The sequence below is a fragment of the Neoarius graeffei genome, chromosome 2, assembly GCF_027579695.1.
Source record: "Neoarius graeffei isolate fNeoGra1 chromosome 2, fNeoGra1.pri, whole genome shotgun sequence".
NCBI lineage: Eukaryota > Metazoa > Chordata > Actinopteri > Siluriformes > Ariidae > Neoarius > Neoarius graeffei.
In genome coordinates, this window is record NC_083570.1 from 32347716 (window position 1) to 32370159 (window position 22444).

The following is a 22444-nucleotide window of genomic DNA, read 5'->3' on the forward strand; positions in this document are numbered from 1 at the left end:
ATGTAACTTCAAGTTTATCCGTAGATGTTTACTGAATTGGGCTTAAAATCACTCGCGTACACTTGTGCTGGTTGTTATCAAACACAAAGCTTACCCAGCAATATGGCCGCGTAAACAAATCCACAGTTACGATGACATCATATGAAAGTCCTCTGTTAGGACTATTGTTAAAGTGAATTTAATGTTTCTAAACCACACTTTTTTCCTTGCACAAAGCAACAATCATTGTTGATTGACCATATGTTTTTGAACCATAGCTGATCCAAAAGGCCATAAATTAATCCAAAATCAATTAGATCAGCCGATTTTCACAGAATCTGCCGAGACTGAACTGGAAGATCCCGAAGGGGTGCGTGATGTCACACGTGTAACGATCCAAGTATCAATTTCGTTCATGTGTGCAGCAGTGGTTAGACCAGTCTCGATATGGAATCACGTTTTGGGGAGGATTCTTATATGTTGGATGAAGGGGCAGATGATTATCAAGGATATTCCGGAGTAAATGGTTATTTTTTCAAGCCCCCAAGACGAGAAACTGCCAGTCAGTGTTGTTTTCGTTAACGATGACGATGACGAAATTATTTCGTTAACGCACCTTTTTTTTCATGACTAAAACGAGACAGTGACGAGCTAAACATAATTCTTTGATCACGAAAATATGACGAGACATATCTGTTGTTTTCGTTGACGAGACGAGGGAGACCGTGCACACGAAACGTTAATGTCTGCATCGCGCATATGACGGAGTGCACGAGGGAGAGCGAGAGAGACTGCGTGTGTGCCTGTTCATGTAGCGCATGCTAGACAAAGAGCATCCTGATTGGTTTACAGACATCCAAACTCATTTCAGGGAGGTGTCGTGACACCCCCCGCTGATGGGGGAAAAAAGTCATGTGTCACGACACCTCCCTGAAATGAGTTTGGATGTCTGTAAACCAATCAGGATGCTCTTTGTCGAGCATGCACTACATGAACAGGCACACACGCAGTCTCTCTCGCTCTCCCTCGCACACTCCGTCATATGCGCGATGCAGACATTAATGTTTCGCTTGCTCTAGATTCCGGGAGATATTATCCAATTTGCGGGCATCAGGGAGCCACTATCAATATGCCGGAGACTCCCGGAACTTCCGGGAGACTTGGGATGTCTGCACTAGACAGTGTTTATGTAGAGAGCATACACACATCAATCAATCTTTTATTTCAGTTACATATAAACATATAATAGATTACATGAGTCTGCAAATAGCGCACTGCTAATCAAGGCAGACTCATGTTTACAAAGAAAAATATATTTTATATGAATTAATATAATACTTAAATGTATGAAAAAGATAATAAAGCATACTTGACAAATTAACAACTATTTGGTAACAAAAAGAAAAAGAGGAGACAATACTTGTTATTTGATATAAAGGTACAGTAATATGTCATTCAATAACACTGAAAAAAAAATAGAGAGGTATACTTGTCATACTGATAATAATAATTCATGCATGGTATTAAATAATATTTAAAGTTAAAACTAAGATAAATAAATAAATATATATAGCTCTTAATTATATATAGAAATAAAGTTATGTAGAAAGAAAGAGTTTGGAGATGTCAACATCATATCCATATCTACTTAAATCAGAAAAAAGGTGGTGTCTGACTTTTTTCTTGAACAACAATTTAGATGAAGATCTTATAGAAGTTGGAATCTGGTTCCATACCCTAACACCAACATGGGAAAATGAGTTCTTTTGTAGATTTGTACGAGAATACTGAGTATATAAGTTCTTGGAGTAAGATGACCTAGTGTTATAAGAATGGATACTCGAAATAGAAGAAAATAATTTACAAATGTTTTGAGGGTGCACTTTGATTAACAACGTCATACATTAATTTAGAAATACATTCATAGAAAAGAAGATTAACTGGTAAAATATTGGTTTTGGAAAACAATGGAAGGGCACTTTCTCTATTATCAACAAAATGGATTAATCTTAAAGCTCGTTTTTGTCAGATTAATGCTTTATTTATGAGTTTTACAAGCCTGTCCCCAAGAACTACAGTAAGACCATATGTTAAATAAGGTTGAATCGGAGAGCGATAGAATATCATAAGGGTATGTAGTGGAATAAAATGTCTAAGCTTGGCCAAAAGGCTGACAACCTTGCTTATTTTGTTGCAAATAAAATCAATATCAGGCTTCCAAGAAAGATTGTCATCGATTATTAAACCCAAATATTTGACATACTTATGTTCAAGTGAAACAAGTTTGTTTTGAGACACTGTTTTGAGAGTATGTTATGCACAACCTGTCAACATCAATTACAATTTCCTATCTCTGTATTGGCCTAATTTAATGTTTTAAAGTAATTATTTTTTTGACTAAAATGAATGACTAAAACTGGACTAAAACCCTTTTAGTTTTCATTGACTAAAACTAGACCAAAACTATCAAGGATGGAATTGACTAAAATGTGACTAAAACTAATAAGCATTTCGTCCATAAGACTAAAACTAAATCAAAAATGGCTGCCAAAAACAACACTGCTGCCAGTTCACTCAGTTCACGACAATCCCACTCACCACCAATAGCGCGCCGCCAGCCAGAAAGAATTGAAAACACAGACTGGTTTGTGGACTTTTATTCTAATCTGGCCATTGCAAAATATAGGGAAAATATTTACATGTAACTCAATAAATGCAGAAATATCATCTTTAAAATGTACTTATTCAGTGTAATTATTGAAAGAAAATATAAAGTGGACGATAATAGGGGAATCAACAAACTGTCCAAATGTCAGATCTAATGTCATTTATGAAATAAATAGGTTTCTTTTTGCTCCCATGTGGTCGTTGTGGTGGTGGTGAACACTTGATGAATCAGATTTATTATTAGTAGGGAACACAAGATATGCCCACTTCGTTTGCACAAACTTCACCCACTGTTGCTTTAGATTAGTGTAATTTCTTGGAAATTCGTGAACTGAATGTCCTGTTGTATATGGATTTGAACATCCAAGCACAATGCAGCGCTTTCCCATCATTACTTTTGTAAAATTCCAACAACAATATCCAATTTCAGCATGTAAACAAGCACGGAGTCAAATGAACGGAAATGATCCAGATAACCGGGGTTCCATACATGACGTCATGCGAGATTAGCCCTGAGGCAAGGCTGCCTTTTTCCCTGATCGGGAAGCCACAATTTATTGATAGTTTTGTGCTTGATAATAAAATAAATAATTAATATTGTTTTTCCCCCACTTTATTAATTCATTTTGGTCGTTACTAATGACATTCATTTTAAAGCATTACAATAAGGCATTACATACACTTTAAGTAAGCACATTAAGTTTTGGCAGGTGCATTTATGTGAGCCTAAGTAATTGTTGTGTTTTTTTTTTTTTTTAAATGTTGCTGCTGTACCCAAGTAGAAGACTGAGATTTATAATGTTAATGTTCTCTACTGAGATTCTGCTTAACTGTGTCAATCAATAGGTTGGAGGGATATGTTGACCAGTGCTACAGAGACCACCTGAAAAACAAAGGAAAGGTGGACTTGGTAAGTTTACTATTGTCTGAAGTAGGGCTGTGCGATATATCGAATATACTCGATATATCGCGAAAATTCTGTGTGCGATACATAAAATTATTATATCGTAACTATTGAGTATTTTATGGTCATCTTCCGACTTGCGTTTGTTTCGTGTTTGTTTAAAACCTTTTCCGGTGGTTTCCTCCCTGTCCCTCAGGCAGTAACGTGAGAGGCTGCCTAAGGGTAAAGAAAACAATAACGTCACGCACTCGCCAACCAATCCCGGGCGACATCTCGGTGCTGAAAGGAACTTCCGGGAAGATTTTCTAGTTTCGGTTGTGTTGCCAGATTGGGCGGTTTTAAGTGCATTTTGGCGGGTTTTGAACATATTTTGAGCTGGAAAACGTTAGCAGTATCTGGCAACACTGCCGGCGGGAAGATTTCCTGGTTCCGGTTGACTCAGTTCGTGCAATCGCTGGTGTTGCATAGGCTACCGTGTAAGCTCTGGCAATTTCAGCGACAAATTACTTCCTAAAAGAACTAGTAAGGGGTCAGTCAACTGGCATTTTTTGGATATCGCGAGGAGGACGTGGAACAGCAAATGCCAGTTTGTAAAGTGTGCAAAACAAACAAACAAAAAAAAAAACTGTCATCACAAAAGGCAGCAGCACTACAAATATGTTCCATCACCTGAAACTCACCCGGTACAGTATGAAGAGTCTCTTAAACTCCGAACTACTTGCCCACGAGCTAAACCCCCCCACGAGCTAAACAAATGACCATAGCGGCCTTGTTCTCCAAAGCCACCCCATATGAGAAAACGAGTCAGAGATGGAGAGCTATAACGGATGCAATCACTAACGTCATTGCCAAAGACATGATCCCAATTAGTATAGTGGAAAAAACAGGCTTCCAAAAATTACTAAACACACTCGATCCCAAACATGAGTTGCCTGGTCGCAGACATTTTACAGGAGAAGGCAATACCAGAATTATACACATCTGAGAGGCAGAGCCAGAAAACATTCAGTTCAAAAGTGTGCAAAGAGAAAAATTATGTTTTGCAGATCTCTCTCTTCTCTCCCTCAATCTCTCTCTCTATTGTGAATGTTCCAGTGGTTCTCAGTAGTCAGGTTAATAGCTTGGAGATCTATTTTTTAAAATAATTTAATGAATGAGCACTTTTCTTATTTAGGCTAAATGTCTTTCTCAGTGTTGAGTTTGCACTTTATTGGTTTGAGCTCTGAGCAGCTCTGTATTGTGTTGCCCCTTTGTTGCAATTTTCAAGATTGTTTTTGCAGTTTGTGCCACATCTTTGTTGAATAAAAATAGTCTTATTTCAACTCAATTGTGATTAATCACTAACATGAAAATTTAAAATGTGTTGTTGAAAACCACCTGTAAAGTTAACCAAGAATGTTATTTAATCTGCAGGGATTGTAGTGAAAACAGTAAAGAGTAAAAGTTAGATTTCATGGGGTCCTTTAGAGGAGATTTAAATATATCGAGATATATATTGTATATCGTGAAATGGAGAAAATGTATCGGGATATTCATTTTTTCCCATATCGCACAGCCCTAGTCTGAAGTATAATACCCCCCCTTTTATATAAATAAAAGAGGGGGCAATAAAGAGATTTGATATCAAATTGGTTATTAATAGGTGCATGGAGTAATATGGCTTATTAACCTACTATATTTTTCTTAGCTTAATAATAAATCTTGTTATAAGTGTTGTTTGAATTGAGCTTTTTCTATCGATAGCTGGTTGGAGTAGATGTCATGGCTGCATTAGATGTATATGCAGAGAGAGGCCAGTGGGAGAAGTGCATTGATATTGCATCTAAACAGGTACATTACAGCTGAGACAAATGCTCTTAACACTCTCCTCATCTCTGAATGGATCTTGTATTGACTGACTACCTGAACCTCTGTGTTATGGGTAATTGTTGATCAAAAGCTGTTTCTGTGTATGTCTTCCACTTTCTCTGTTTTCTGCTTTGCCAAACAGAATTTTAAGATCCTGCATAAATACTGTGCTCTGTATGCCACCCACCTTATCAAAGAAGGCGATGCAGAGAAAGTGCTTGACCTGTATGTACAGCACGGGATCCCAGCCAGCCCAGAGGTAGGTACAGGCTATGATAAAGCCAAGGCCCTGCACATCAGAGTTAGCTTACAGTGTGAATTACTTGTGTTACTAATGCTAATTAGTCACCAACACTACCGTGTTGCAACAAGCTGGTTCCTGGAGTATGCAGCTCCTCCTTTGCCAGTGCCGTTTACGCTGGCTGGGGCACCTGTATCGTATGCAGGATGGGCGCATTCCAAAGGACATCATATACGGAGAGCTGGCCACAGGACACCGCCCAGTAGGCCGCCCAGCACTGCGCTACAAAGACGTCTGCAAGCGCGATATGAAACTCACAGGAATTGACCCAAATAACTGGGAGTTGCTTGCTGAAGATCGCAGTTGCTGGCAGCACGCCGTATTTGAAAGCCTCAAAAGGGGTGAAGAAAAGCTTTACTAACAGTCAGAGAAAAGAAGACAATGGTGGAAATGGAGAGAGCAGAGAGAGCAATCCCAGGTCCCCAATCTGCACTCCAAGTTCATTTGTAACTTGTGCGGAAAGGACTGTCATGCAAGGATTGGACTACTGAGTCATTCCAAACGCTGCTCTCCACAGGACTGACTTTTGTTTACCATGGCGCTACCATTATCTTACGAGATAGAAGGATGCCTAATAATGCTAATTAATCAAATGCCTCATGTAAAAATCTTAGTGGGCCTTACAACAGGTAAAATTCAGTGGTCCTAGTTGGAAAAAGCTCACTTGTACAACAGTTAGTCCCAGGTCACGAATTTGATTGGAAAAGCAGTGTTACAAGAGTGCTGATATTTAGTAGAACAGCGCTGGAACATTTCACTCTGTGCATCATTCCACTTGCTTGTGTTTACTACATAAAATTCTAATTCTAGCAATAGTTCATTACACTGAAACTATTACTACACTTACTAACCCTGTGTGTTGGCATGGCTACATGCAATGCTGTGTCCAAACGTGACTTCTTTGGGAACTATATCCATTGGCAGAGCAAAAATAAAGACAACATTTGGCCATATTTTGTGTGAAATGTCAGTTACTCAATATTAATTTCAAGTTTATTGAACTGTTGTATAAAAGCAATATCTCATTCGCAACCATCACAGCTGTGTTGATATTCAGTATAACAGCATTCTTGTTGGTGTGATATTGCTTGTATTAAGAAAACTAGCCTCATTATTATCAAAATGTAAATTTTTACCGAAATCTTCCATCAGTGTATAGTTATTGTTATGAACTGTGTGCAGGTCTTTTCATTAGAATTGTTTTTCAAGCATCTGCTTGCTCCATTTCCACAGAACTTCAACATCTACAAGCGCATGTTCTTCGAGCTGATGAACCTCCGGGACAGGGATGGTGCCAATGCCTATCGGATGTGGGCTAACCTGCGAGAAGTTTTACATTTGCTGGTGAGTTACAGCATTTGTCAAAGAAATGGAACATATTTTATACTCTGGTGGTTGTGCATTGCATTGTATTATTCTGTGACTGAGCCTCATCTTTGTATAGAAGACTTGAAGCACAAGATGCCAAGTTTTTTAAATGCTTTGTCTTATTTTGGCTTAATGTTTCATTGTTTCAACCTAATATTTTATTTTGCCTTCTTAAATCATTATTTTGACTGATAAACTAATTTTTATGACTTACTAACTTATTTTGAATAACTAAATATTTCTAGATATTATCTTGTTAAGACTTAGTAACTCATTATTTCTACTTACTGTCTCATTATTCTGATTTACTAACTTATATTTTTTCAAGAGGGCGGCACGGTGGTGTAGTGGTTAGCGCTGTCGCCTCACAGCAAGAAGGTCCTGGGTTCGAGCCCCATGGCCGGCGAGGGCCTTTCTGTGTGGAGTTTGCATGTTCTCCCCGTGTCCGCGTGGGTTTCCTCCGGGTGCTCCGGTTTCCCCCACAGTCCAAAGACATGCAGGTTAGGTTAACTGGTGACTCTAAATTGACCATAGGTGTGAGTGTGAATGGTTGTCTGTGTCTATGTGTCAGCCCTGTGATGACCTGGCGACTTGTCCAGGGTGTACCCCGCCTTTCGCCCGTAGTCAGCTGGGAATAGGCTCCAGCTTGCCTGCGACCCTGTAGAAGGATAAAGCGGCTAGAGATAATGAGATGAGATGAGATATTTTTTCAAGATTTTATCTTTTTTTTTTCTTAATAAAATGCTCCACAATCAACTAGTAAGACTAATCTATTGAATATTTAAATAATATTGGCTGGCTTTGAGTGGTATATCAAATATATTCCATTCAGCTAGCGTGCGGTTGAATGAGTCGAAGACGTGTTTGATTGTTTAATTAATACATAATTAAATTGGTAGTCAATGCTACTAGCCATAATATCCTATTAATCGATCTTGATGGCCAGCAGGTGGTGCAAGAACAACACTAGAATGTACAGAGGAGGCTTGCAGGTGCAAAGGCTACTTCACCCTTTCACCCAATTGTAGTGGACTTTACCCTCTTTATATTTCCTTCTTAGAGCCAAGATTTGGATGTCACCGGAAAAACATGCAACGTTCTGAAGAGAAGCATGGCAGCAGTAAAATCAGTACAGTCAATAAAATCAGTACTACAGCAAAATCGGTATAGTCAGTATAGCAGTAATTCCAGTAAAATCAGTACATCAGTGAAGTCACTACAGTATTAACAAGTGTTGCCAGGCAAAACAAACCTCGCCTGGTCGCACTTATGATGAATGTGAAGGAAGATATTGTGAAAAAAATAGGTACCCTATGGGTACATGTGGCTACTGCTTATAAATAAAATTATTTTCTGATACCATGTCCATACAGTAAATATAGCACACACACACACACACACACACTCTATGAGACAGTAGCCACAAAAATGAAGCATAATCCAGAAATTAACAATTTAAAAATACAGAAGTAAAATATACCAAGTGTCTGTACTTTATATTGTTTTACTCTTACAGTTTTCGAAACTGAAACCTCCAAACCGAGGCTGATATACACGCTGTCGCCATGACCGAAACTCTTATTTCCCAGAAATGGCCTGGTGCTAGAGCTCAGTGGAACGCACCTTCCCTCTGTAATAAACATAAACCTGTCTGAAAGTGATTTCTTTAGTCTATTTCTTTCGAATGGTGAACCGAATTGTATACACTCACTGGCCATTTTAATTGGAACTTGTGTGTGCGTATGCGCAGTGCGCGATCGTTACACTCTTACATTCATACAGCACGATGACATAGTGACTAGCGCTTCTATATGACACAGTAGCCACAACAAAAATTATTTTGACCTTTTTGGTGATCTTGACCGGATGACCCTTAAAATGTTGGAGGTTCTGTTTGACACCAATGCCCATCTATCCTGAAAGTTTCACGAAGATTGATCCAGCCGTTTCCTGTAATATCGTTAACAAAAAAAAATAACAAAGAAACCCGACCGAAAGCAATACTTTGCCCCCTGGTGGACTCCGTCCCAATCGAGGTAAAAATAGTACACCGGTAAAATCAGTACAGCAGTGCAATCAGCACAGTCAATACAGGAGTAAAAATCAACACAATCAGTACAGCAGTAAAGTCAGTACAGTATTAAAATCAGTACAGCAGTGAAGTCAACAAATCAGCACAGTCAGTACAGGAGTAAAATCAGCACAGCAGTGAAATCAACACAAGTCAGCACAGGAGTAAAATAAGTACAGTAAGTAGAGCGATAAAATCAGTACAGTCAGTAAAATCAGTAGTCAGTACAGCAGTAAAGTCAGAAGAGCAAGGCCCTTTCAAAACATATTATTCGTGTATATGTAAAGGATTCTGCCAATCTCACCCACTCACGCAGTTCTAGTTTGCACCTGCTTGTGATATTTTCTTGCGATTTTAGCAAAAGTAGGTACTAAATATGAAATAATTAAATTAGTAAATGTACCATGCAGTGCTATACAAGTACGACTCACATTCTTGTGTTAACGAGCTTGTTACTGCACCAGCAAACAACCTCTGTGCATTCTAGTGTTATTCTTGCACCACCTAATTGCCATGAAGATATCTTGAGTGTAACAATTAAATGCTGGAATAGCAGGGGAAAGACACTAATACACAGTGTGCAGTGTGGTCCAAAGTGATGTGCTGCATTAATCAGATTTAGTCGAATAATCCAATACCTCTGAAAAAAAGTTGTCAAAATAATGAGCTAATAGGTAGAAATAATGAGAGAATGTCCTGACACTGAGTTAATAAGTCAAAATAATGAGGTAATATGAGATAATGAGTTTGAGTTAATGAGATAATGAGTTTAATCATATCAAGTTATTAAATTTATATAGTTTTTAAATATTTTTAATTTGTTTTTCTCCCCAACCAGTGCGAGAACCTGACCAAGTCTTCAGAAGCGCACGCTCCAGCCCATGAAATGTTTGAGCAGATGCTTGTGGTAGCTCACTATTATGCAACCCGCTCAGCAGCCAAAGGCATTGACCAGCTGGTATGGTTTTAATTTGCTCTGTAGTAAATAACGTACAGAGCATGTAAAGTTCTTTAATATACATTTGTTATCAGGCTAGGATCCCACATACACAACTAGAGGTTACTGTGATTAACCCTTTTCTGTTTAGGTCAAAAATTATTTTATTAAAAGTTAACCAGTGACAGCAATGACTTTTCTGAACATCTAAACAAAGGGCGAATTTTCAGTTTACATCAAATTTAATCATAGTTGCAATCTGTATACAAAATTCTAAAGGGTTCACAAACTTTCAAGCACCATTGTAGTTGCAATCTGCATACAGCTCTGCATCCATCTCCACACCTATTATTCTTGTTTGAATTACTTATGAACTCATCATTGCTTAGATATGAAACATCAGAATCACTTTTATTGCCAGGTATGTGGACACACACCAGGAATTTGACTCCGGTTTCACTTAGCTCTCATAGTACAAAACAGATAAAAAGCATATACACACAAACAAAAAAAATGGTGCAATAGGTGCATAGTGTAAATTAATCCAAGTAAGTCAAGTATAAAATAGATAAATATAAAGTATACAGAATGACGGTACGAGTGTGCAGATATTTTACAAGTGATCTTACTGATACGTCACAAGAAAGAGCAGAACCGGAGCTTTGTAATGATGCTTGTCACATTTGTACAATGTTTGTACATAATGAAGTAATTATTGTGATAAAACAGATCAAACTTCTGTAAAGTAATATCTTCACTAAATTCTTCACCCATTTTCACACTCCTCTTTCTCAGCTGAATAAATCACAAAGTCCATATCACTTTACAATGTACCACATATCAAAGTAAATAGCACAACTTACCCTTTCCACTGATACTAGTCATTTCTCTGTGTGACAAAGCGTAATTCGGGTTTTAAATCACAGCAAATAAAACAATGACTTTTTTTTTTCCGGTGAGGCATTAAGCACATATTTTTGTAATTTGCTGCGTCATCGTTTCCCACCATCATGCTTCTGATGCTGCCAAATTCCAGACAAACTCCTCTAAACAATTATGAAATGATGGTCTTTGCTGCCAGCATTTTAAAAGCAGCATGTAAAAATGTATTTAATAATGCATTATCTTTTTTCCTTGATATAAAGGTTCATATAAATAATGTGCAAGTAATATAAATAATGTGCATCTCAAATGATGGAAGATCTAGACTGTTCTAAGGAGAGAAAAAAATGATACAGCACGTAGGGCTAACCCTTATAATGACCAAGATAAGAGCCTTGAAAAGTAAAAGTAGTGAAATTACCCTGAAGAACAGGGTACCAATTAAAAAAAAAGTATTATAAGAGATAACCTGGGTCAGTGGAATATAATTTGCATTAAAGAGGGTTAAAAGCACAAGAGATTTAATCTGAAATATTGGTTATACTGAATACTGAAATTAACTTCATAGCATAAGTAAACACAGGGTTATGAAGTGGCTCTAACTTCAAGTTAGTGCCACTTCATAACCCTGTGCTTACTTATGCTGTGAAGTTACCTCAGTTGCAAAAATTTGTTTCTGAACGTTCATTTGTCACGTTTATTTCTTTGTTCTCATTCAGAGTACTGTGGCAGCCAAGTTATCCATTTCACTGCTGAGACACACAGAGCTTATTCCAGCAGACAAGGCTTTCTATGAGGCTGGCCTGGCAGCAAAGGTGAGTCCCTCCACAAGTCCTGCAGTGAACCCTCAATGTATCTGAGACAGATAGGTCAATGACTGCAACAAAAATGTGATAACAGCCCAGATTTGAATTGGGTACAAGTCTAAATGTTGTAATAGTTTTTAGAATAAATATACAGTACGTAATGTCCAGTGCTAATTATTTCACAAATGTGAAAGGATCTGATCTGTTGAATCATTTTCTATTCTACAGGCTGTTGGCTCAGAGAATATGGCCTTTATTTTCCTCAACCATTTCCTGGATTTGGCAGATGTAAGTCAGTATGAGTTTTATGGCTTAAACAGGTCAGACTGAAAAAGCAGATCTGCAAAACTTTGTTTGCTTGTACAAATACAGCTGATTTATCTGTCAGTTCTGCTAATTTTGTATTAATCTCAGCATGTTGTTGTAAGATTTTTTTTCTTGCTTAAGAATGAACATGAGATACACTTGACCAAAACAGTTTGTGTACTGTTTTAATTGCTTGTTTTCCTAGAGTATTGATGAGGGTACAACAGATGCCTTGGACCACACAGATTTCCAGGACACAGACATTCCCTTTGAGGTCTCCCTTCCATCAAAGCTCCATGTCACTGTAAGGATTTCTCTCTCACTTATTCACATAATACGTACTGTATATAACTTGAAAATTGCATAATTATAATTTGTAATTAAACAACACCAACCTACATGCAATTTTTTGTATCTTTGTGTAATATTGTGTTAATGTGTATTGCATTGTTTGTTTTAAAAAAAATGAAGCAGAAAAGCGAAGTGAACCATGAAGTGGTGATGTATTGTGACAGCCTTTATACAGGCAACCATTTAGTTCCCAACCTGGGGTCCGCACCCCCCACAGGGGGTGCACAGATCTTGGTCTGCTCTGAGGTTGTGATGTTATCAAAATTATATTTGTGCATACTAAATTTTTTTTTTTAAATCCGAATAACATACCCAATTGGATAATCAAAACTCTGTAGAACCTAAATTAAAACCTATTTTTGGTCCACATTTAAATTTATTAAGCTATTTATTACCAACACCTCTGTGACCTCTGAACTTCTGTGACCATTACTGCATAAGCAACAGTCTCATCAGGTCAGCTAGTGGCTCAACCTGGGTAATTCATCCCATTCAGCCGCCTGAAGGAAAAAGCCACAGGGTGCATGATTTTCCACTGCATGTTACATCGCCAAGCATTGGAATGTCACCGGTTTTAGCAACAACCGCAGGGAAGTCACTGCCCAAGCGATATGTCATGTCCCGTTCCGTCCCGGGTTTTACCAACAACCCTCTGCTCACTCTCCCGGAGAACTGGTGCAACTGAACTTACTTTCCTTTTAAAAAATAAATAAAATAAATGCTTTCCTTTTCTTGTAGTTTTACTTAATTGTTGGTACTGCACCCCCTTTCAATACGGGCTTATAGCCAACGCTCCTTAACAGATCAGAAGTCTTGTATGAGTCTTCCGTAAAATGTGCAGAACAGAGGAAAGACCACTTCGTAGGCACCCAATGTGCCCGTGAACTTCTCGCAAAACGCGTCCAAATCTTTGCAGTTTGAACATTCTTGGGCCATGAATGCAATGTAAATCCACCTGTCGTGTTTCTGGCACATCTACGTGGCATGACGATAAATTGGCTCAAAATGGAGGATCAGAGTTGCAGTCAGCTCTGTGTTTTAGTGTAGCGGAAATGGCGATGAGACCGATAGACTTCCTGCTGTGACGTTATGGACATCAAGGTCATTCACTCAGACGGCTACCTATATGAATCACTTTAATTGTAAAAATTACTATATTAGATTTATTGTTAACGCTTAAAACTATTCCTGTGCCATTCTTGAGGTCTCAAGGCGTTTATTAATGAAAGTGAGGCCATAGTTCTGCGTATATGCTTTAAGCTCTCTTGAAAAGAGACAAATATTTTAATGTCCTTGCAGTTATTTTGTGTGTGTGTGTGTGTGTGTGTGTGTGTGTGAGAGAGATGGACCTGATGACATAAAAAGGAGGGAAGAAAAACATTTATCCATATATACTGTAAAACAAGGAGAATAGGAACAAAAACCTACAACTGCTGTTTATTTTTACAAATAAAATTTTGTAATTAATCACTTTATTCTTCTGGTGTGTGTGCGCGCGTGTGGGTTGGGGTTGGGGGGCCTGCCTTGTCTTGGACATAAGCAAGGGGTGCTTCAAGGTAAAAAGGTTGGGAACCACTGATTTAGTTAGTAAACTAGTGACTGTGTGTCAGGTGGAGACGAGGGAGGAAATCAGGGACTGGCTTCTGACAGTTTCCATGGAGCAACGGATAGAAACGGTCCTACCCAAAGATGAGAGAGGAACATATGAGGCCTCGCTGCTTGCTGCGAACACTGGCATCCGCTCCTTGCCCTGCGTCATTACAGGTGGGGTCAGGTTTAATCAGAGGTCCTCTCTCTCCCTAACACTGGCTGTTGAGTAGTATAGTGTAATAATACAGTTAAAACGATGTTTCAATCTTTTTAATGGCTCCACAGTTGGTGGTGTAGTACAAACTGGAATATTTGAAGTTTTATTTGCTCATTGATTATGTATTATGTTTATCATTATACAAGTGTGCAGTGCACACTTGAGCTGGAAAGCCATATTCAATTGCAGCTATATTCAAAAATGGGAAAAATTAACTGTTACCAACATGAGTGTTTAGTCAAACATTTTTGCCTTTGGAGTTCTTTGAGTTGGATTCAGTTTGTTAAGACCCTGTTCTGTTTCATTTGCTATTAAGTATTTAGGAACTTGCTTAAATCATTTTATGTTAAAATCCATCTTCGTCTGGGAAATACATGAGTACATGTCCTGCTGTTAATGAGGTTCCAGCATATATATATATATATATATATATATATATATATATATATATATATATATATATATATATATATATAAATAAAATATGTTCTCTCCAGTCATTTCTCTTCCTGGCTTTTTTGATTGTGTGCAGGTTATCCTGTTCTTCATGATAAAATTGAGTTCAAAAGACCAGGCATGGCATCTAACAAGGATGACTGGAATAAATTCCTGATGGCTACCAAGGTAAAAACTCAGTTTTTTATTTTCTTAACTCAAAGACTCTACAAGGACAATAATCATACATGCTGTGTTTGTTTTCAAAATTCTCTCTTTTTTTGTGAGCAGATAAATATTAATGGCTAAACATTTTGAGTTAAAGAGATGTACACATATTAATTTTACATAATTGAATGTGTAATGCTTACTTTAGCAGAAAATATTTCTGTAATATTGTTTGCCTGTTGTCCTATAGACCACTCACAGTCCAGAGTGTCAGGATGTCCTGAACTTTATATCGCGGTGGTGTGGGGGCCTTCCATCAGCTGGATACACCTTTCAATAAGGGGAAAGTGCACACTCCTTAGCCTTATTTAATCTGTATCTTGTGCTCTGTAATACAATTTTTGGCTTCTTTTGTTTGTCTCCTTTACTCCCATTCCTACCTGTCCTGTGTCTATTCAGATGCTGTGTTTTCAGTCTGTTAAAGGGACAGTATTAAAGAGAGTTTTTTTTTTTTTCTTGATCAGTTACTTTTGATAAGTGATTGTTTTCTGTTGTTTAAAGGTTCTGACTGCAAAGTTGAATTCTGGGCAAAAATGTTCTATTTCTATTGCTGTTGGAGTTTTGAGATGTTTCGCTGCTGCACACATCGTGTATCCTATGTGTAAATGTTTTACCGAGATAAAATGCGTCCTGCATTTTACGATTCCGGAGATTGCCGAAGCAAGTGAGCAACAATATCACATGACTACCGTGTGGTGTGTTTGACCTACTTTTAACCAAAACAAGTTGGCATGGGCAAATGGTGGGCTCAGCTCTCCCTCTAGCTAAAAGCCAGCGGAAAAGCAAAGGAAAACATGAAAGTGAATCAGCTAGAAAGCGTGCCAGAAAAGTGATGAAAACCAAAACGTTGTCCACAAGAATTTTCGTGACGGGACAGATCGACTGCTGGAATCGACTGCAGGATGAAACGGGTCCGAAATCTGATGAGTTTACAGTGCTTGTCTTGGATTGATGAGTCTGAGTATGGAGTTATACACCTAATGTTTTGATCTTACAGAGAAAGAAATGATAACACAAAAGCAGTAGCAGAGAAAAGATAGTCATCTTTTGTTAAATATCTGTGACTCAAAACTCTCAGAGGTTGATGCAGAGTCACGATGTTTTTCGCACATCGCCATCTTGGTGTGACGCAGTTCCATAGTTGTGCTAAATAGTTCAAGCTCCTCGCGTTTGGGTATTTCTGTAGGGACATACCGTTTATCTCAAGAGGGAGGACATTCAGTCCCAAAATGGAGAAAAGTGACCCTCAGCACATCAAAATGATCACATACAGTGGTGCTTGAAAGTTTGTGAGTCCTTTACAGTTTTCTATATTTCTGCATAAATATGACCTAAAACATCAGATTTTCACACAAGTCCTAAAAGTAGATAAAGAGAACCCAGTTAAGCAAATGAGACAAAAATATTATACTTGGTCATTTATTTATTGAGGAAAATGATCCAATATTACATATCTGTGCATGGCAAAAGTATGTGAACCTAGGATTAGCAGTTAATTTGAAAGTGAAATTAGAGTCAGGTGTTTTCAATCAATGGGATGACAATCAGGTGTGAGTGGGCACCCTGTTTTATTTAAAGAACAGGGATCTATCAAAGTCTGATCTTCACAACACATGTTTGTGGAATGTATCATGGCAAGAACAAAGGAGATTTCTGTGGACCTCAGAAAAAGCGTTGTTGATGCTCATCAGGCTGGAAAAGGTTACAAAACCATCTCTAAAGAGTTTGGACTCCACCAATCCACAGTCAGACAGACTGTGTACAAATGGAGGAAATTCAAGACCATTGTTGCCCTTCCCAGGAGTGGTTGATCAACAAAGATCACTCCAAGAGCAAGGCGTGTAATAGTCTGCGATGTCACAAAAGACCCCAGGGTAACTTCTAAGCAACTGAAGGCCTCTCTCACATTGGCTAATGTTCATGAGTCCCATCAGGAGAACACTGAACAACAATGGTGTGCATGGCAGGGTTGCAAGGAGAAAGCCACTGCTCTCCAAAAAGAACATTGCTGCTCGTCTGCAGTTTGCTAAAGATCACGTGGACAAGCTAGAAGGCTATTGGAGAAATGTTTTGTAGACAGATGAAACCAAAATAGAAATTTTTGGTTTAAATGAGAAGCGTTATGTTTGGAGAAAGGAAAATACTGCATTCCAGCATAAGAACCTTATCCCATCTGTGAAACATGGTGGTGGTAGTATCATGGTTTGGACCTGTTTTGCTGCATCTGGGCCAGGATGGCTTACCATCATTGATGTAACAATGAATTCTGAATTATACCACCAAATTCTAAAGGAAAATTTCAGGACATCTGTCCATGAATTGAATCTCAAGAGAAGGTGGGTCATGCAGCAAAACCATGAACCTAAGCACACAGGTTGTTCTATCAAAGAATGGTTAAAGAAGAATAAAGTTAATGTTTTGAAATGGCCAAGTCAAAGTCCTGACCTTAATCCAATCGGAATGTTGTGGAAGGACCTGAAGTGAGCAGTTCATGTGAGGAAACCCACCAACATCCCAGAGTTGAAGCTGTTCTGTACGGAGGAATGGGCTAAAATTCCTCCAAGCCGGTGTGCAGGACTGATCAACAGTTACCAAAAACGTTTAGTTGCAGTTATTGCTGCATAAGCAGCCCACACCAGATACTGAAAGCAAAGGTTCACATACTTTTGCCACTCACAGATATGTAATATTGGATCATTTTCCTCAATAAATAAATGGCCAAGTATAATATTTTTGTCTCATTTGGTTAACTGGGTTCTCTTTACTTTTAGGACTTGTGTGAAAATCTGATTATGTTTTATGTTTTATATTTATGCAGAAATATAGAAAATTATAAAGGGCTCACAAACTTTCAAGCACCACTGTATTGTCCACATGATATTGTTTTTACGGGACATAGGAAAATGCCATGCACAATTTAAAAAAAAAAATGTAATTTCTTAAAATTTCAGATGACTTTTCATTCAGCAACTTAGTGTTTGTGTGCATGTAGACTATATCTGTACAAATATCTAATGTTACTTTAAAAACACCCAAAGCCACAACATATGACGCTTTTGTTATTATGTACAGTGGATCTAAAAAGTGTACACACCCCATTAAAATTATAGTTTTTTCCGATGTAAAAAAAAATGAGACCACGATAAATAATTTCAAAACTTTTCCCACCTTTAATGTGACCTATAACCTGTAGAATTCAATTGAAAAACAAACAAATCTGTTAGGGGGAAAAACATAAAAAAATAAAAAATGTACAGTAAGCTGGTTGCATGAGCGTGCACACCCTTAAACTAATACTTTTTGTTGAAGCACCTTTTGATTTAATTACAGCATTCAGTCTTTTTGGGTAGGAATCTACCAGCCTGCCACGTCTAGATTTGGCAATATTTGCCCACTCTTCCTTGCAAAAGAGCTCCAAATCTGTCAGGTCGCGAGGGCATCTCTTGTGCACAGCCCTCTTCAGGTCACCCCACAGATTTTCAGCTGGATTTAGGTCAGGGCTCTGGCTGGGCCATTCCAAAACTTTAATTTTCTTCTGGTGAAGGCATTCTTTTGCTGATTTTGATGTATACCTGGGTCATTGTTGTGTTGAAAGATGAAATTCCTCTTCACCTTCAGCTTTCTAGCAGACACCAGAAGGTTTTGGGCCAAAATTGACTGGTATTTAGAATTGTTCATAATTCTCTCCACCTTGACTAAAGCCCCTGTTCTGGCTAAAGAAAAACAACCCCAAAACATGATGCTGCCACCACCATGCTTCACCGTGGGTATGGTGCTCTTTTGGTGATGCGCAGTGTTGTTTTTGTGCCAAACATACCTTTTGGAATTGTGGCCAAAAAGTTCAACCTTGGTTTCATCAGACCATAACACATTTTCCCACATGCTTTTGGGAGAGTTGATTTTTTTTTGCAAAATTTAGCCTGGATGTTTTTCTTTGTAAGAAAAGGCTTCTGTCTTATGACCCTACCATAGTCCAGACATATGGAGAATACGGGAGATTGTTGTCACATATAGTACTCAACCAGTACTTGGCAGAAATTCCTGCAGCTCCTTCAGTGTTGCTGTAGGCCTCTTGGCAGCGTCCCTGACCAGTTTTCGTCTTGTCTTTTCATCAATTTTGGAGGAACGTCCAGTTCTCGGTTATGTCACTGTTGTCCCATATTTTCTCCACTTCTTGATGACGGTCTTCACTGTGCTCCATCTAATGCCATGGAAATTTTTTTGTACCCTTCTCCTGACCTGATACCTTTCAACAATGAGATCCCTTTGGTGCTTTGTAAGCTCTCTGTGAACCGTGGATTTTGTTGGAGGATGCAACTGAGTAAATGTCTGAACCCAAAAAGACTAAATCCTGTCATTAAATCAAAAGGTGCTTCAACAAAGTATTAGTTTAAGGGTGTGCACACTTATGCAGCCAGCTTATTGTACGTTTATGTTTTTCCCTCTAACAGATTTGTTTGTTTGTTTTTCAATTGAATTCTACGGGTTATAGGTCACATTAAAGGTGGGAAAAGTTTTGAAATTATTTATCGTGGTCTCAATTTTTTACATCAGAAAAAACGATCATTTTAACAGGGTGTGTACACTTTTTATATCCACTGTGTATAAGCGATACACTACATCAAATCATGCAGATACAGGTCAAGAGCTTTGCATACTGTTTCCATCAAACATCAGATAAGGGGAAAAACGTGATCTTCGTGACTTTGACCATGGCATGGTGGTCGGAGCCAAACAGGCTGTTTGAATATTTCAGAATTTGTACAAAGAATTGTGAGACAAGCAGAAAACATCCAGTGAGCAGCAGTGGTGCAGGCAGAAACTCATTGTTTGATGAGAGAGCTCGGAGAAGAACAGCCAGACTGGTTTGAGGCTATGATAACTCAAATAATCACTTGTTACAACCGTAAAGAGCAGAAAAACATCTCAAAAAGATTCAAATTCCTGTCTTTGGCTGACAGGAGTGGAACCCAATGTGGTCTTGCGCTATTGTAGCCCACTTGCTTCAAGATTTAACATGCCATATGTTCTGAGATGCTTTTCTCCCCACCTTGGTTGTAAAAAGTGGATATTTGAGTTAATGTCAGCTTGAAACTGGCCATTTGCCTCCAACCTTGTGTTTATACACACACACACACACACACACACACGTGCTGCTCACTGGATGTTTTTTGCACCATTCTGTGTAAATTTGAGAGACTCTTGGGTTGTGAGATCAGCAGTTTCTGAAATACTCAAACGTTCTTGTCTGTTAGCAACAACCATGACAAAGCAAAGTCACTGAGTTCACTTTTTTTGCCCTTATTACCTCGCCTGGGACGGAGTCCACTAGGAGGCAAGGTATTGTTTTTGGTCGGGTTTGTTTGTTTGTTTGTTAACGATATTACGGGAAAACGGCTGGATCAATCTTCATGAAACTTTCAGGATAGATGGGCATTGGTCTCAAATAGAACCTCCAACATTTTGAGGGTCATCCGGGTCAAGATGACCAAAAAGGTCAAAATTGTTTTTGTTGTGGCTACTGCCTCATATACGGTAGAGGCGCTAGCCACTATGTCATCATGCTGTAAGAATGTAAGAGTGCAACAATCGCACACTGCGCATGCGCATACACGTGTTCTGATTAAAATGGCCGGTGAGTGTATACAATTCGGTTCACCATTCAGAATAAATGGACTAGACTAAAGAAATTGCTTTCAGACAGGTTTATGCTTATTACAGAGGGAAAGTGTGTTCCACTGAGCTCTAGTGCTGGGCCGTTTCCGGGAAATAACCATTTGGGTCATGGCGACAGCGTGTGCATGTCAGCCTCGGTTCGGAGCTTTCATTTTCGAAAACTGTAAGAGGTAAGAGTAGAATAATATAAAGTACAGACACTTGGTATATTTTACTTCTGTGATTTTTAAATTGTTCATTTTTGTAGCTACTGCCTCATATAGTAAATATATATGCTATATTTACTGTATGGACATGGTATAAGAAAACAATTTTATTTATAAGCAGTAGCCACATGTACCCGTAGGGTACCTGTTTTTTTTTCCGCAATATCTTCCTTTATATTTATCATAAGTGCTACTGGGTGAGATTTGTTTTGCCTGGCAACACTTGTTTTGATGTTTGCTATGAATGTTAACTGAAGACCTTAACCTGTATCTGCATGATTTTATACCCTGCATAGTTGCCACATGATTGGTTGATTACATGAATGAATGTGTGTACGAGTGTACATATTGCATTAATTGCCCTCTGTCCTACAAATATTTAAGTTTCCTTTATTAATTGCTGTTCTGTCTCATTTCATTTGATCTGTGAAAATAACAGTGATTCAAATGTAATAAAATGTAAAGTGCAGGGGGACTCCCTAAAGTGAATGACGCATGAAATGGAATGACGAATGACAGCTAGTGATTTGAACAATAAATGGTCCCTTGTCATTCAGATTCTTATAAATGGAATAACGATTGATATGTAGGTGGAATGACATGCTTTCAGCTCATGAAATGGCATGACATTGTTTCTAAGTGGAATGACATACTTTTAGGTTATGTTATCAGTGATATCACCTTTTACAAATGGAATGACAGCATTTCCAGGTGGAATGACATACTTTAAGCTAATGTTATCAGTGATATCCCCTTTTACAAATGGAATGACATTGTTTTTAGGTGGAATGACATACTTTGAGGCAATGTTATCAGTGATATCACCTATAACCTAACCCTAGAAACAATGTCATTCCATTTGTTAATTTGATATCACTGATAACATTGCCTCAAAGTATGTCATTCCACCTAGAAACCTTATCATTCCATTTGTAAAAGGTGATATCACTGACAACATTAGCTCAAAGTAAGTCAATACATATAGAAACCCTGTCATTCCATTTGTAAAAGCTGATATCCCACCAAGCACCCACTTATCTTATCCTAGGGAGGTCTAAAACTAAAGATTTCAATCGTTATTCCATTTGTAAGAATCTGAATGACAAGGGACCATTTATTGTTCAAATTTACTACCTGTCATTCATCATTCCATTTCATGCGTCATTCACTTTAGGGAGTCCTAGTGCAGGCTACAGTATTTGAAGTCTGTAGCCTGATCTTTTGCTACTTACATTTGTTTCTCTTTATGTTGCTGTGTATTGTTCTTTTAGTTCATTTTTTCCTGAGTGGTGTACATCAGGACTGGGATCCTGACTAAACAAAAACAGGAATGGACTTTTTTTTTCCTTTCAAAGAAACAAGATTGTAAAACTGAGCTTGTGTTCTGAGACTCATTCAGGAATAATAAGGTGATGAGCATTTAACATAAGTTTACTGAAGTGATGTCTAATTTATAATGAATATGCTTTTGTGGAGTTCATTGTTTTATTCATTTTTAATTCTATTTCTGAATATCAAGTACAACAACTATTAATACAGCGTTCTAGAGAGAAAGCTAGTAGTTACTAGAATTTTTCATCTTCACATTAGAAACTCTTCTATAACAAGCCTGTATTTTAATTTTAGGAGAAAAACTGCTCAATCTGGCAATTTGAGTTCATGTCACCGAGTA

At 38.1% G+C, this 22444-nt stretch overlaps 1 protein-coding gene across 1 annotated transcript in view; it reads left to right on the forward strand.

Annotated features, from left to right (window-relative positions):
- The window catches only part of ift172 (intraflagellar transport 172), a 140729-nt gene extending 124514 nt beyond the window's left edge, over positions 1-16215 (forward strand). The window contains exons 38-48 of the mRNA XM_060914101.1: positions 3493-3556; positions 5294-5380; positions 5541-5657; positions 6933-7043; positions 9977-10096; positions 11677-11772; positions 11992-12051; positions 12275-12373; positions 14031-14184; positions 14760-14851; positions 15081-16215. Of these exons, the coding sequence (XP_060770084.1) occupies positions 3493-3556; positions 5294-5380; positions 5541-5657; positions 6933-7043; positions 9977-10096; positions 11677-11772; positions 11992-12051; positions 12275-12373; positions 14031-14184; positions 14760-14851; positions 15081-15170 (1090 nt within the window). The 3' untranslated portion in view covers positions 15171-16215. The remainder of the gene's footprint in view (positions 1-3492; positions 3557-5293; positions 5381-5540; positions 5658-6932; positions 7044-9976; positions 10097-11676; positions 11773-11991; positions 12052-12274; positions 12374-14030; positions 14185-14759; positions 14852-15080) is intronic.
- The last annotated feature ends 6229 nt before the right edge of the window (positions 16216-22444 follow it).